The sequence below is a fragment of the Oncorhynchus clarkii genome, chromosome 27 (assembly GCF_045791955.1).
Source record: "Oncorhynchus clarkii lewisi isolate Uvic-CL-2024 chromosome 27, UVic_Ocla_1.0, whole genome shotgun sequence".
NCBI classification, from domain to species: Eukaryota; Metazoa; Chordata; class Actinopteri; order Salmoniformes; family Salmonidae; genus Oncorhynchus; species Oncorhynchus clarkii.
In genome coordinates this window covers 24,888,227-24,904,907 of record NC_092173.1, presented here as the reverse complement: position 1 = coordinate 24,904,907, position 16,681 = coordinate 24,888,227, and the positions used below count along the sequence as shown (strand labels likewise).

The 16,681-nt window shown below is 40.7% G+C and overlaps 1 protein-coding gene across 2 annotated transcripts; it reads left to right on the top strand.

Annotated features, from left to right (window-relative positions):
* Positions 1–2,393: 2,393 nt before the first annotated feature.
* On the top strand, positions 2,394–15,347 carry LOC139385540 (protein FAM118B-like). 2 transcript variants are annotated; one of them, XM_071130684.1, is made up of 8 exons: positions 2,394–2,678; positions 6,477–6,581; positions 6,785–7,088; positions 10,165–10,392; positions 13,154–13,282; positions 13,447–13,744; positions 14,009–14,068; positions 14,347–15,347. In XM_071130684.1, exons 2-8 carry the CDS (start codon positions 6,484–6,486, stop codon positions 14,358–14,360), a joined length of 1,131 nt encoding a protein of 376 aa, XP_070986785.1. In that variant the 5' UTR covers positions 2,394–2,678; positions 6,477–6,483; the 3' UTR covers positions 14,361–15,347. The 2 variants fall into 2 exon arrangements, with proteins under 2 accessions (XP_070986785.1, XP_070986786.1); XM_071130685.1 differs by having other exon boundaries at positions 2,421–2,678; positions 6,836–7,088.
* Positions 15,348–16,681: the final 1,334 nt, after the last annotated feature.

The following is a 16,681-nucleotide window of genomic DNA, read 5'->3' as shown; positions in this document are numbered from 1 at the left end:
AGTTTTGATGTCTTCACTATTATTCTATATCGTAAAAAATAGTAAAAAATAAAGAAAAACCCTTGAATGAGTAGGTGTGTCCAAACTTTTGACTGGTCCTGTACACACATACAGTGCCTTGCGAAAGTATTCGGCCCCCTTGAACTTTGCGACCTTTTGCCACATTTCAGGCTTCAAACACAAAGATATAAAACCGTATTTTTTTGTGAAGAATCAACAACAAGTGGGACACAATCATGAAGTGGAACGACATTTATTAGATATTTCAAACTTTTTGAACAAAACAAAAACTGAAAAATTGGGCGTGCAAAATTATTCAGCCCCTTTACTTTCAGTGCAGCAAACTCTCTCCAGAAGTTCAGTGAGGATCTCTGAATGATCCAATGTTGACCTAAATGACTAATGATGATAAATACAATCCACCTGTGTGTAATCAAGTCTCCGTATAAATGCACCTGCACTGTGATAGTCTCAGAGGTCCGTTAAAAGCGCAGAGAGCATCATGAAGAACAAGGAACACACCAGGCAGGTCCGAGATACTGTTGTGAAGAAGTTTAAAGCCGGATTTGGATGCAAAAAGATTTCCCAAGCTTTAAACATTCCAAGGAGCACTGTGCAAGCGATAATATTGAAATGGAAGGAGTATCAGACCACTGCAAATATACCAAGACCTGGCCGTCCCTCTAAACTTTCAGCTCATACAAGGAGAAGACTGATCAGAGATGCAGCCAAGAGGCCCATGATCACTCTGGATGAACTGCAGAGATCTACAGCTGAGGTGGGAGACTCTGTCCATAGGACAACAATCAGTCGTATATTGCACAAATCTGGCCTTTATGGAAGAGTGTCAAGAAGAAAGCCATTTCTTAAAGATATCCATAAAAAGTGTTGTTTAAAGTTTGCCACAAGCCACATGGGAGACACACCAAACATGTGGAAGAAGGTGCTCTGGTCAGATGAAACCAAAATTGAACTTTTTGGCAACAATGCAAAACGTTATGTTTGGTGTAAAAGCAACACAGCTCAACACACCATCCCCACTGTCAAACATGGTGGTGGCAGCATCATGGTTTGGGCCTGCTTTTCTTCAGAAGGGACAGGGAAGATGGTTAAAATTGATGGGAAGATGGATGGAGCCAAATACAGGACCATTCTGGAGGAAAACCTGATGGAGTCTGCAAAAGACCTGAGACTGGGACGGAGATTTGTCTTCCAACAAGACAATGATCCAAAACATAAAGCAAAATCTACAATGGAATGGTTCAAAAATAAACATATCCAGGTGTTAGAATGGCCAAGTCAAAGTCCAGACCTGAATCCAATCGAGAATCTGTGGAAAGAACTGAAAACTGCTGTTCACAAATGCTCTCCATCCAACCTCCACCATAATTTGCAAATAAATTAATAAAAAATCCTACAATGGGATTTTCTGGATTTTTTTCTTCTCATTTTGTCTGTCGTAGTTGAAGTGTACCTATGATGAAAATTACAGGCCTCTCTCATCTTTTTAAGTGGGAGAACTTGCACAATTGGTGGCTGACTAAATACTTTTTTGCCCCACTGTGTGTGTATATATATATATATATATATATATATATATATATATATTGGTCTTGTTCCAAGACCAATGCAGTGTGATTATTGTAAAGCTTTTGGACATTTGAAAGTTTTTGCTGAAGGGAGAAGCAGAGATGTTCAAGTTGTGGAAAATACTGTTATCATGTGTTTTAAAAGTGTTAAATGTGACCTTTTGCAATTGTGATGGGAACAATGAAGCCACGTCTTTGGAATGCCTAACAAGGGTGGAAGAGAATGAGATTTACTTTGTTTTTTTCAACCCTGTCCAGTTGGTGGCGGTAATACACATTTTTGGGTTGTAGTCTGCCATAAAACCCACAGAAGAATAAGTGGGATTTACAGTAGTAGCAAAGATTTTTACAACTAAAGTAAGATAGACCACAGCCTGTCGTTTCAAACGGGAACATGAGTCATAGTGGGCAGTACAAACAACGAGATGGGCTAGATCCTAATTGGCGCGTTCTAACATTATCTGCATATTTCAGTTAGGGAACGTCTAATTCTTTGAAGTGCGCGTGTGCAATAATTTAATTCACGTTCTCCTAAACAACGCAGTTTTTTTCAAACTTCTGCAAAGGGTAAGTAAAAAACTGTCCAATCTGTTCATACCATATTCTAGTTTAGGGAACAGAAACTGTATTGAAATCAAACGTCGCATCGATGTGCAGAACGTTAGTCAAAATCCATCTCGTTCCATCCTCTCCCACTGCCGGTTTGGCAATTAGTGGAACTGCCAACCAGAAGCTTCACATTTATACATCCGGTGAAATATCTGTCCCATCGTTCTATCTGTGGTAGCCGCGCACCAAGCACATCCCTTGTCCAACTCATCACGACACACACAGACCTCCAGCAGCATGTGAGTCGACAGGTTGTGCACACAGAGGAAGTCGACAGAAATGTTTATAGCTAAATAGATTTGCTAATAATAATATCTAGCAGGCAAAGGCACTCAGACTACGCCATGTCAAGTACAACAATTGCAAATGCCGGCTTTTAAAGCAGGATATGTCGGTAGACTGATATTTAACTCGCAGTTGCATGCCAGCTAACTTAACGTTAACTCGACCAAAAAAAGCAACTTGTTGGGAGTTATCAGGGTAAGTGTAAATACCTGTGTGAATTTAACAAGCAAGTGTGTTTTATTTCACAGCTAGCTCAACTTTAACGTAATTCTAGATAGCGTACTGTACATTGAGCTTTTACCTGCTGGTTAGCTAACGTAACGTTGGCCAGTTCTTCCTGGCAGCGCACTTCACTTGCTTAGCTAGTAGCTAGCTAGCTATCTAACGTCAGTTGGCCAGTAACGATAAAGACAAAGAAGTATACAGTGTACTGTACAGTCAGCTAACTTTTGCTTATTGTTGTCCATTTTTTTTTATTCAAATTTTGCTTTCATAAATGAACACGTCAAAAAAACACATGTTTCCTTAGTTGAAGTTTGTCAGGAAATGTCTCCAGACGGAGGACATGATCATTCTTATTTAGCACCAAGACTATTATTGCAATAATGATACAATAAATAAGCCTCAAGCACGACTTTAGCCAGCTACCGATTACGCTGAGACTCAGATGTTTTACTATAAAATGCAGCTATACCAAACAAAACACAGATTTTAAAGTTTAACCAAACATAGAACTCTATGCACATTTTGAGGACTACATTTAATGCTGCATATGTAACTTTTTGGGCGACCCGATTAAATTCACATAAAAATGAAAGTAAGTAATAGATCTAGAACCAATTCACGTCGTGACGTTTTTCATTACGCCATACGTCATTTTCTTGACGTACTGATCAGACAAGTTTTACATTTTTACATAGTTTTACTTAACTAGGCAAAACCCGTTAAAGAACAGATTCTTATTTACATGGTGGCCTAACTCAGCAACACTGGGCCAATTGTGTGCCGCCCTACGGGACTCCCAATCACAGCCGGTTGTGATTCAGCCTGGAATGGAACCAGGGTCTGTAGTGACGCCTCTAGCACTGAGATGCAGTGACTTAGACCGCTGCTCCACTCGAGAGCCCCAAAAGATGTGTGTAATTAAACCAATATGGACCACAGCCCATTGTTTCAAGTGGGAACAAATTAGTCATAGTGAGCAGAGCCAAGCTTGAGCTAGCGACATCCTATTGGCAAGTTCAAGCATTTATTCACATATTCCGGGTTAGGGAACGCCTACTCTGTGAAGTGTGCAATAACTCAGTTTGCTTTTGCACCCCTTCTAAACAACGCCATTTTTAAAAACTGGCAAATAATAATGTTTACAAAATGTAGTCCACTCTGTAACATATTTTAGTTTTGGGAACATAACATTGAGATCAAATGTTTAATCGATGAGAACATTTTCAGAATGTCGGCCTAAATATATCTCGTTTCATCTTCTTTTTCACTCACTACCATATTTGGCAGTGAGTGAAAAAGCCAAGTGGATGCTTCCGGTGAAATATCTGTCCCATTGTTCTATCTGTGAGTGTAGTGTTTCTAACACAATATTGAGGAGAGCCTGTCTCTCTTCAGAGAGCATATTTATTCTAGGAGATATTACCTTTTCATTGAAGGATAAATTGTTACAGATGATAATAGAACATGTTTTGTTTAGTTACTTTTACCTCAACTAATGCAAGTCAAGCTAGCTTGCACTGCAGAGCAGCTAAAAGCTAGGCTAGGTTGAAGATACCGTTGTAGCTAGCAACCTCCACCTAACAATTATAATAATAAACAAATATCATTACCATCAAACTTAAATGGGAGGCAACAGTCATAATATAATAGGCTTATCAGCCAAAGTGTATTATTTAACATTACTGTTAAACTAGTACTTACTTATAGAAATGTGTAATTGTTTAGAAATTGCTAGCTATAAAGCCATCACCGAAAACCAAATTTTCATATTTTTGTAACTTCCTGTTCTCCGACGGACTCTGGCTGGACTGAAGACAAGGCAAAGTAAAAAACAAATCTAAGTATCCACGGAACCTTCAACCGCAAGGTGGTGTTGCGTTTTCACTCCACTGTAGACGTCTCCATTGAAATGCATGACATCCTTTGCAATGTAACAGAGTGCTTATGGGTAATGTGAAAAGGGGTTAAGAAGCAGTAGTAATATGTTCTATGTGCTCTTTTTCTATGCTTCCTGTTCTGAAGTTTCGATTTTGCGTCTTTTACTTTTGGTTTTGGTTTTGTACACCAGCTTCAAACGGTTCCTGAAAGTATATTTCACAGCGGTGGTTCAGCGGTTTACATGGTACAATGATTCTCTACACTGTACTTGCTTGTTTTGTCACATAAACTAAAATTAGGCAAACTATTTGAATTTTAGCAACCAGGAAATGGCGAAGCGATTTCCACATAGTGTGTCTTTAACAATTTCCATTAGATAAAAAATATGAAAAACATTTACAGGAAGAACTGTGCAGATACATAGTCTGGTCACAGAATAAAATTATAAAACATATATATAAAACATGCATTACCTTTGACGAGCTTCTTTTGTTGGCACTCCAGTATGTCCCATAAACATCACAATTGGTCCTTTTTGTTCGATTAATTCCGTCCATATATATCCAAATGTCCATTTATTTGATGCGTTTGATCCAGAAAAAAACAGCTTCCAAAAAATGCAACGTCACTACAAAATATTTCAAACGTTGCCTATACACTTTGCCAAAATATTTCAAACTACTTTTGTGATACAACTTTAGGTATTTTTAAACGTTAATAATCGATCAAATTGTAGACGGGTCTATCTGTGTTCAATACAGGAAGATAACAAACCATGCTACTTTTCACGTCTTGCGCAACTCAACAGTGTTACCCAGTTCCTAGATGGCCTACTTCTTCATTGCACAAATGAATAACCTCAACCAAACTCCAAAGACTGGTGACATCCAGTGGAAGCGGTAGGAACTGAAAACAGGTTCCTAAGAAATATAATTTGCCAATGAGAACTCAGTGAACAGACAGAGACCAAAAATAAAAAATTCTGAACGGTTAGTCCTCAGGGTTTTGCCTGCTACATAAGTTCTGTTATACTCACAGACATGATTCAAACAGTTTTAGAAACTTCAGAGTGTTTTCGATGCAAATCTACTAATAATATGCATATCTTATTCCTGGCATGAGTAGCAGGAAGTTGAAATTGGGCACACAATTTTTCTTTTGCTTGAAGAACGCCATCCCAACCTTGAAGCACGGGGGTGGCAGCATCATGTTGTGGGGTGCTTTGCTGAAGGAGGGACTGGTGCACTTCACAAAATAATGGCATCATGAGGAGGGAAAATTATGTGGATATATTGAAGCAACATCTCCAGACATCAGCTAAGTTAAAGCTTGGTCGCAAATGGGTCTTCCAAATGGACAATGATCCCAAGCATACTTCCAGAGTTGTGGCAAAATGGCTTAAGAACAACAAAGTCAAGGCATTGGAGTGGCCATCACAAAGCCCTGACCTCAATCCAATAGAAAATATGTGGACAGAACTGAAAAAGCTTGTGCGAGCAAGGAGGCCTACAAACCTGACTCAGTTACACAAGCTCTGTCAGGAGGAATGGGCCAAAATTCACCCAAATTATTGTGGGAAGCTCGTGGAAGGCTACCCGAAACGTTTGACCCAAGTTAAACAATTTAAAGGCAATGCTACCATATACTAATTGAGTGCATGTACATTTCTGACCCACTGGGAATGTGATGAAAGAAATAAAAGCTGAATTAAATCACTCTACTATTATTCTGACATTTCACATTCTTAAAATAAAGTGGTGATCCTAAGACAGGGAATTTTTACTAGGATAAAATGTCAGGAATTGTGAAACCGAGTTTAAATGTATTTGGCTAAGGTGTATGTAAACTTCCGACTTCAACTGTATATTCAATCTCATGGTTGTCTTACAGGAGCTGAATGGCCTCTGTGGTGGCCTCTGTTGTGACTGTGAAAACCGAGAAGCGACCAGCTCATGCTGATACTCCGGATGTTGACCCCAACACCAAAAAACCCAGGTATCAAAACTGATATGACTAGCCTACATTTAGTACTCTGTTCCTCTTTATATGCCAATGCATTATCAATATCAGACTGGTCAGGAACTTTTTCTCTTAGTTTCTGTTTTTAAACCCATTCTTTACGTTTTCAGCCTAGGTTTGAGTTTGAACAGCAGCCAAGTAAACTTGCCATGATTTGTTTAACCTTCATGTTGTCTAAGGATTTGGGAACCATCAATGGAACCATCACTCAATCTCTGCCTGCCCCAAAGGAAACTGCTGCCCAGCCTGAAGACCAAGCGGGCGCCCGAGCTGGTCCTAGTTATTGGTACAGGGGTGAGTTCAGCTGTGGCCCCTCAGGTCCCCGCGTTGCGCTCCTGGAAGGGTTTGATCCAGGCCTTGTTGGACGCGGCCAACGACTTTGACCTCCTTGAGGAAGAGGAGAGTAGGCGTTTTCAGAAGAGCCTGCAGGAGGACAAGAACCTAGTCCACGTGGCTCATGACCTCATCCAGAAGCTCTCTCCGGTAAGGCTTCCCCGCTCCTGTGCTCACACATATAGCCAGATGTAGACAGCACACTGTCTCCAGCTGGTTGAGACACACCAGTGACTTTCATTGTAAACTTTCCTTTATTGGGATTTGTAATCATAGTGGGAATGACAGTGGCAAGGAGTCAGCATAGTTCAATGTTTTTATCTAATTATACAAAAAAAATATATATATATATATATTTTTTTATATATTATTATTATTATATATTTTATATATATATATATATATATTTTTTAATATATTATTATTATTATTATATATTTTTTAAATCGGCCGATTAATCGGTATCGGCTTTTTTTGGTTCTTTTTGGTATCGGAATCGGCGTTGAAAAATCATAATTGTCGACCTCTAATACTAGGTTCTAAAAAATTTGAGATTCAGGCTACTTCATATCGTAAGCGCCATACATCTATTTTTTTTTTAAATCGGCCGATTTCAATTGCATGCCCGTTCTGATACGATGCTGAACATGTACAGAGGCCTGTGGGGCACCACCGCCTGTTAAGAACAGAAAAATATTTGCCACAGGGTCCATGGCGGTGTAATCACCTGATCTGCATGATTGTGAACCTGGAATAAAAGCGATGGATAAATCCACACTGGGCAGTTGGTTCCTTTTTTATATATAATAAATAAATAAAAATATTTGTAATAATGACAATTACAACAACACTGAATGAACACTTATTTTAACTTAATATAATACATAAATAAAATCAATTTAGTCTCAAATAAATAATGAAACATGTTAAATTTGGTTTAAATAATGCAAAAACAAAGTGTTGGAGAAGAAAGTAAAAGTGCAATATGTGCCATGTAAAAAAAGCTAAGGTTTAAGTTCCTTGTTCAGAATATATGAGAGCTGGTGGTTCCTTTTAACATGAGTCTTCAATATTCCGAGGTAAGAAGTTTTAGGCTGTAGTTATTATAGGACTATGTCTCTATACCATTTGTATTTCATATACCTTTGACTGTTGGATGTTCTAATAGGGAACTAATCTCGGGAATTGATAGGCTTGAAGTCAAACAGTGCAATGCTTGAAGCACAGAGAAGAGCTGCTGGCAAATGCAGGAAAGTGCTGTTTGAATGAATGCTTACGAGCCTGCTGCTGCCTACCACCGCTCAGTCAGACTGCTCTATCAAATCATAGACTTAATTATAATATAATAACACACAGAAATACGAGCCTTAGGTCATTAATATGCTAAAATCCCGAAACTATAATTTCGAAAACAAAACGTTTATTCTTTCAGTGAAATACAGAACCGTTCCGTATTTTATCTAACGGGTGGCATCCCTAAGTCTAAATATGGCTGTTACATTGCACAACCTTCAATGTTATGTCATAGTTATGTACAATTCTGGCAAATTAATTACGGTCTTTGTTAGGAAGAAATGGTCTTCACACAGTTCGCAACGAGCCAGGCGGCCCAAACTGCTGCATATACCCTGACTCTGCTTGCACAGAACGCAAGAGAAGTGACACAATTTCCCTAGTTAATAGAAATTCATCTTAGCAGGCAATATTAACTAATAATGCAGGTTTAAAAATGTATTGATTTTTTGTAAAAAATTTAAAATGTGTATTGATTTTAAGAAAGGCATGGATGTTTATGGTTAGGGACACATTGGTGCAATGACAGTGCTTTTTTTGCGAATGCGCTTGTTTTTTGCGAATGCGTTTGGCGAAGTAGGCTGTGATTCAATGATGAATTAACAGGCACCACGTCGATTATATGCAACGCAGGACAAGCTAGATAACTACACATGGTTGATGATATTACTAGGTTAACTAGTGATTATGTTAAGATTGATTGTTATTTATAAGATATGTTTAATGCTAGCTAGCACCTTACCTTGGCTCCTTGCCGCACTCGCATAACAGGTAGTCAGCCTGCCACGCAGTCTCTCTACCTAGTATGCTGAAAGAATAAAGAGAAAGAAACGCATTGAAAAGAGGACTCTCATAGAGTGTAGAAGGAGAATTTGTCATGGCTTCACCTTGTCTTTTAGTCACATTGTTGTCCACCGTGCACAGATGTCAATTCAACGTCTATTCCACGTAATTTCATTCAACCAGTGTGTGCCCACTGGGTGCTTGTTCACAGAACAGCTGAAGGGATCAAATACCGGGTGGGACACAGCAGTTTAACTCAATGGTATTGCAATCCAAACAATGTAAATAACTGTGGATTAGTGCTGTGTTTTGGCCCGTAATGTCAGTTAATGAGCCTATTCTGAAGGTTAGAATCAGCATGTTTGTGACCTAAATCCTTTCATGCTGTCGTTGAATGACCTAGGCAAAATACTAAGGACAATTATTACAACTTTCCCTGTTTAGGACCAGGTTAGTTGAAAAGAACTCAACTTTAGTGTCTCATCCGAGGCGATATCAATCTCAGGATAGGAGCATGGTACTACTTTACCTTATTTGGTCATTACATACGTCCTCAAACAAAAGGAGAATGCATTCGGTGTAGAAGTCAACAGCAGGGTGAGTGGGTAGCTAGATGCATGCTCTTGGTGATAATGACTTCCTTCCTGTGAAAAGGGATCCTGTTAGTTAATTTGCCCACTAGATCTCTAATCTCTGGACAGTCCAGCAGTCGGCCAGGCAGCTTGCTTGTGCTGTGTGCGCTAAGCTCACCTCGACAGTGCTATTCATAGCGAGCCAGCCCTTCTCCTTTGTTTTCCTACAACCACTGTCAGGTAGAGTGTGCGTTCGGCGTAGCTCTGAGTAATGAGATTTATCCATTACAGACGGCCATAATCGCATGGCTACTCAAACAGCCTGCCCTCTAACTCTCTGCTCCATAGCAATTAGACTCACCGTGTACAGCAACTGTTTACATGTCCCTGCTACTGATGGAAAAACATTTTCAAGACTATAACAACCAGTCATAAATGCTTTATTGTACCTTTTAAAAACCTGAAAATGCTTTTCTAAATGGTCTCCCTCCTAGTAGTTAAGTACCAGCGGTATAATCTGTATAATCAATACACACCCACTAACCTCTATTAATTGTGCTCCTGCCCGATCATTGCAGAGAACAGGCAATGTGCGGTCTACCTTCTTCAAGGACTGCCTGTACGAGGTGTTTGACGATCTGGAGTGTAAGATGGAGAATGCAGGGAAGCACCTTCTCCGCTCCGTACTGCAGTTGATGGAAAGTGGAGCGCTGGTTCTCACCACCAACTTTGACAACCTGCTGGAGATCTACGCAGCCCACCAGGGATCGAAGCTGGAGTCTCTGGACCTAACCGACGAGAAGAAGGTAAAAACGGATACTTTTCCTTTTGGAAAGATCTCTATAGTCATGGCCTTGTGTGCTCTTTAGGGCCAAATTCTAAATTGTGTGTACATAATAATTTTCACTGCAATAACACATCATGGATAGATTTCAATTGGGGATTTACCTGAAAATACACTATATGGCTAAAAGTATGCTCGTCGAACATCTCATTCCAAAATCATTGGAGTTGGTCCCCCCCTTTGTTGCTATAACAACCTCCACTCTTCTGAGAAGGCTTTCCACTAGATGTTGGAACATTGTTGCGGAGACTTGCTTCCATTCAGCCACGAGCATTAGTGAGGGTTTGCCGATTAGACCTGGCTCGCAGTTGGCGTTCCAATTCATCCCAAAGGTGTTCAATGGGGTTGAGTTCAGGGCTCTGTGCAGGGCAGTCAAGTTCTTCCACACCGATCTCGACAAACCATTTCTGTATGGACCTCACTTTATGGACAGAGGCATTGTCATGCTGAAACAGGAAAGGGCCTTCCCCAAACTGTTGCCACAAAGTTGGAAGCACAGAATCGTCTAGACTGACGGATTGCCAGATGATGAAGCGTGATTCATCCCTCCACTACTCTAGTCCAATGTCGACTAGCTTTACAACACTCCACCCAATGCTTGCCATTGTGCATGGTGATCCTAGGTTTGTGTGCGGCTGCACGGCCATGGGAACCCATGTCATGAAGCTACTGACCAACAGTTCTTGTGCTGACATTGCTTCCAGAGGCAGTTTGAACTCAATAGTGAATGTTGCAACCAAGGACAGACTATTTTTACGTGCTTCAGCACTCTGCGGTCCCGTTCTGTGAGCTTGTGTGGCTTACCACTTAACGGCTGAGCCGTTGTTGCTCCTAGACGTTTCCACTTCACAATAACAGCACTTAAAGTTGACACTTCACTAAGCTCTTCAGTACAGGCCATTCTACTGCCAATGTTTGTTTATGGAGATTTCATGGCTGTGTGCTTGATTTTATGCACCTGTCAGCAGCGGGTGTGGCTGAAATAGTCAATCCACTAATTTGAAGGGGTGTCCACCTAGTTTGTCATGTAGTGTATTATTTATGCAATGCAGATCTAGCCTCTGTTGCAGAAGCCACACTAGCATACCACTTCGCTATGAAGCAGTTGGGTGTGAACATTTCAATTAAATTGGGATTTATCGTTTTGAAAAAAATCCCTAACTGAAAAATAAATTCCCCACAAAATTAAAATCACAGTGGAGTTATCACAAAACTACCACTAACAGGTCCCAATCATCATCATCATCAGAGAGTGAGACAGAGACGTGACAACCGTGAAGTCCTGTATGGCAATACTTAGAGAAGTTAAATGAGAAGGTGGTGAAATGCATGCTTTGTGAGGTGGAATTGAGATTGAACCGTTGCTGGCAGTAGCGCAGGCCCAGACATTAGACAGTGCGATAAGGGACAGAGTGAGAAGATTATAGCGCTGATTACAGAAATGATTGCAGTTGATATGCAGCCATTGTCAATGCTAGAGGATGTCCGCTTCAGTGCCCTGATGGCATAGCTTCAATACCCTGATGGCATAGCTAGAACCAGACTACAAGATGCCATGTCGAAAAACGGTGACGGCATGGATGAAGAAATTGTACAATGATTGTTCTGCAAGTACAAAGTATGAGCTCTAAGACGCCCCATAATTGGCATTAACAACATTGTTGGACAACTATGAATACGCTGTCATACATCACTGCAATGAGCCATCACATTGATGAGAAGTGGGACATGAAGTCTCATGTGCTGACCACTGAGAACATGGAGGAGAGGCACACAGCAGAGAACCTAAAAACGTCATTAACTACCATTTGTTGCTGAGTGGGTTGGGGACAACAGATGAGTGTCGTATGGTAGCCGGAACTGCATTGGACCAGATCTGCGTTGTAATTCACGTAATTTAATGATTTTTATTCTGAATGTTTAAAGGATAAAAACAATTGCAGTTTAAACATTAAACGTTTTAAAATTGTCATATCTATTTAATAAGCAATATATTGGGCATGTATTCTAAGTTGTATGCAAGTGTGGGCATTGGAACATAGGCTTTGGCCCCCTGTGATCTTCAGACGCCATCAGAGGAAGTAGTTGATGAGACTGAGGGCATGACAGTTTAACTACTGTCACAGGTTTAGGCTCACAACACAGGGAATGCTCTTGCACATAAAACATTGTTTAAGGCTTATTAAAGGTGAATTCAAGGGAACATATTTGATTCAAAGACCAACATATGTCTTCTAATAGTGTTGTCCTTCTATGATATGGATATGGTGTCCTTAAACCAGAGAAAGTGGTCAATGCATTGACCTGTGAAGGTCAGAAGTAGGATGTAGTTAGTATATGGCAAGGTCAAAGTTTCAAACTTCCAACTGTTGTCAAGGTTTATGGATTAATTTATATTGGTCTTTGATCAGAAATAGGAACTAATATAAAGAGATTTTTCCTTAAGCAGGATTTATAAACGCTCTTACCTTAGAAGCAACCCAACATGGATTGTTATTTATGTAGACTCGTTGAAAAAAATAATTGATTGATTCACATTTACGAAGACTCAATTTAATGATTCACATCTATGTATTAAGCCTGCGATATTGAACATCGGGTGTGGTATTTATGCCCTGTCTCCATCAGGACTAACATCCCTGTCTGACATTAGCAGTGTCACTCCCTACCCAGTGAGAACAGGATTTGGTGTGACGGACTGTGAAATGTTTGTGTCCGTACAGGTCCTGGAGTGGGCTCAGGGGAAGAGAAGTCTGAGTGTTTTGCACATTCACGGTGTTTACACGAATCCCAGCGGTATTGTACTGCACCCTGCTGGCTACCAGAATGTACTGAGGAACACGGAGGTCATGGTGAGTGAGACGGGCAGCCTTTCTAAATTATACCCTGGAAATGTTTCAGCGCTTAGCAGTTGCCGTTTTAATTTTTTCAACCAATTTAAGACCCATTACGTTAATTGTAGTGAAGTTAATTCTGTCAGTGTCATAATGCAAATTGAACTCCATTGGTTTGACAGAGGGAGATCCAGAAACTGTATGAGACCAAGTCGTTTGTGTTCCTGGGCTGCGGGCGCACGGTGGACGACACCACCTTCCAGGCTCTGTTCCTGGAGGCGGTCAAACACAAGTCGGACCTGGAGCACTTCATGCTGGTGCGGCGTGAGGACGTGGGAGAGTTCAAGAAGCTGCGGGACAACATGCTAGACAAGGGCATCAAGGTCATCTCTTACGGCAATGAGTATTCCGACCTGCCTGAGTACTTTGAACGGCTGGCCAACGAGATCTGCAACCGCGACGCTGTCACTAACGGCTGGGGTAAAGAAGCCAATTTCAGTGAAATTAGTAATCATACTGTATCAATTTCCTACAATGGATCACTTATTAGTTGGTGGTATGTTACTGAAGTGTAAATCGTAAAACAATTATCTACTTAGGGCTTGGATCTTATCTTACGGTGATGCTACTGAGGAATTCTATTTTAGTGAGCCGAGTAGCACATTAGCCTGTTTAAACATGAGTAGCTACTTTGTTTGCTCTCGCTATTATTTGTTAATCTGTTGATTTCATTGATTTTCATAGGATCTCCCTCCCAAGAACAGGAAACCCAGAATGGCTTTCATTCACAGAAACGCCTCCAAGGTTAGGATTGTGTGCTTCTTTGTCGGTGCTCGCATGCAAGAGGCATTTCCCAAAATCCACTTTTCATTTCATCCTGTTAGAATATACCTACCTACCTTATATCCAGGCTTTTAGATTATACCTGTTTATTGTGCTTATATCCAGGCATTTCATTAGTGAAAACCTCCTTGGAATTCATACCCCTTACACACAAGTGGCTTACCTATAATGCATGGCAGTCTGTGGTAATATACAGCTGTTGGTCCTCATATTTTATTTCTTCTTCTCTTTCTGCCCAGACTATCCTTCTTGACAGGCACAAAACAGACAGGAGTATCAGTCATTTTCATCCACAGTTCCTTCAGTCTACTTCTACTCAGGTTTCATTGGATCTACTACTACTCAGCCAGGCAAATATGGGCCAGAAGAGACCCATGTTACTATTCTAGTCACCCGCTTATTGTTTTTATTTGAATCTTTACCGGTTGTCATGACAAAGGGAAAGACCCAGCAGGAAAGTAAACTGTTAAAGCAGCTGGTAACCCAATTAAAGTGTTTCCCTACACCTTAACATCTGGAATAAGATGTTGGAAAGGGCAATGGAAGACTGATGTAGGGATGACATAAGGACAGGTCCCTGACTTGGATTCTAGCTCAACATAATTTGTAAATGAATCCTGTCCTGAATGAATGGCTGGAGAGTCCTGAGGACCTAGATATGCTAAAGACTCCCTGAATTTGAAGAGAAGCAGGCGTGGCAAAAATGTAGCACAACATATCCTCATCAGAGGAGGCTGGTGGAATGCGCTATAGGAGGATGGCTCACTGTAATGGCTTGAATGGAACTGGGTCAAACGTGGTTTTCATATGTTTGATACCGTTCCATTTATTCCAGACATTAATGAGCCTGTCCTCCTATAGCTCTTCCCATCCTCCCCGGTTTAGGATTAACTATGCGGTCCTCTTATGAAACTGTCAAGTCTCAAAGCATACAGCATCAATAGGTGTTAACTATGTAGTCTCTGAAAATAATGCTTGCCATGCTAACTTGAAAGCAGCTAGTTCAATCTGTGAAGCATGGTAACATGTTGAAAGGTTTTTGAGAATCTTGTCTGCAGGTTCAGCAGTGACTTAGATGAGGCATCTTTAGAGTAACAATCACTTGGCCACTCATGTGCTGAAAAAAAAATAGTATACTGTCCTTTATAAGGCTTTTGGATTTTTAATACTGCATGTTTTGTGAAATCTGTAGGTATTTGTGCTATTTACAAAAAAATAAAACCTTTGGTATCATACATTGCATTCGGGGAGTATTCAGACCCCTGACTCTTCCCACATTTTGTTACAGCCTTATTCTACAATGGATTAAATATTATTTCTACACACAATACCCAATGACAAAGCAAAAACAGGTTGACAATTTTGCAAAAGTAAAAATAATATTATAGGTATTCAAACCCTTTACTCAGTGCTTTGTTGAAGAACCTTTGGCAGCAATTATAGCCTTGAGTCTTCTTGGGTATGACACTACAAACTTGGCACATCTGTATTTGGGGAGTTTCTCCCATTCTTCTCTGCAGATCCTCAAGCTCTGTCAGGTTGGATGGGGAGTGTCGCTGCACAGCTATTTTCTGGTCTCCAGAGATGTTCGATCGGGTTTGGGCTCTGGCTGGGCCACTCAGACTTGTTCCGAAGTCACTCCAACGTTATCTTGGTGTCATTGGCCTGTTGGAAGGTGAACCTTCGCCCCCAGTCTGAGGTCCTGAGCAGGTTTTCATCAAGGATCTCTACTTTCCTCTGTTCATCTTTCCCTCGATTCTGACTAGTCTCCCAGTTCCTGCCACTGAAAAATATCCCCACAGCATGATGCTGCCACCACACTTCACCGTAGGGATGGTGCCAGGTTTCCCCCAGACCCTGAATGCTTGGCATTCAGGCCAAAGAGTTCAATCTTGGTTTCATCAGACCAGAAAATCTTGTTTCTCATGGTTAGTCCTTTAGGTCCCTTTTGGCAAACTCGAAGCAGGCTGTCATGTGCCTTTTACTGAAGAGTGGCTTCTGCCTGGCCACTACCATGAAGTAGCCACTACCATTGGTGGAGTACTTCTGGAAGGTTCTCCCATCTCCACAGAGGAACTCTGCAGCTCTGTCAGAGTGACCATTAAGTTCTTGGTCACCTCCCTGACCAAGGCCCTTCTCCCCCGATTGCTCAGTTTGGCTGGGCGGCCTGCTCTAGGAAGAGTCTTGGGTGGTTCCAAACTTCTTTCATTTAAGAATGGAGACTTGTTTTCTTGGGGACCTTCAATGCTGCAATCCTGTCTGAGCTCTATGGACAATTCCTTCGACCTCATGGATTGGTATTTGCGCTGACATACTGTCAACTAGGACCTTATAGACAGGTGTGCCTTTTCAAATCATGTCCCATAAATTGAATTTACCACAGGTGGGCTTCAAGTTGTAGAAACAGCTCAAAGATCCGGATGCATCAATTGAGTCTCATAGTAAAGGGTATGAATAGTTATTCACATAAGGTCTGTTCATCTTTAAATTAGAACATTTCTAAAAACCTGTTTTTGCTTTGTTTTGGGGTGGAGATTGAGGGAATTAAATCCATTTTAGAATAGGGGTGGAAAA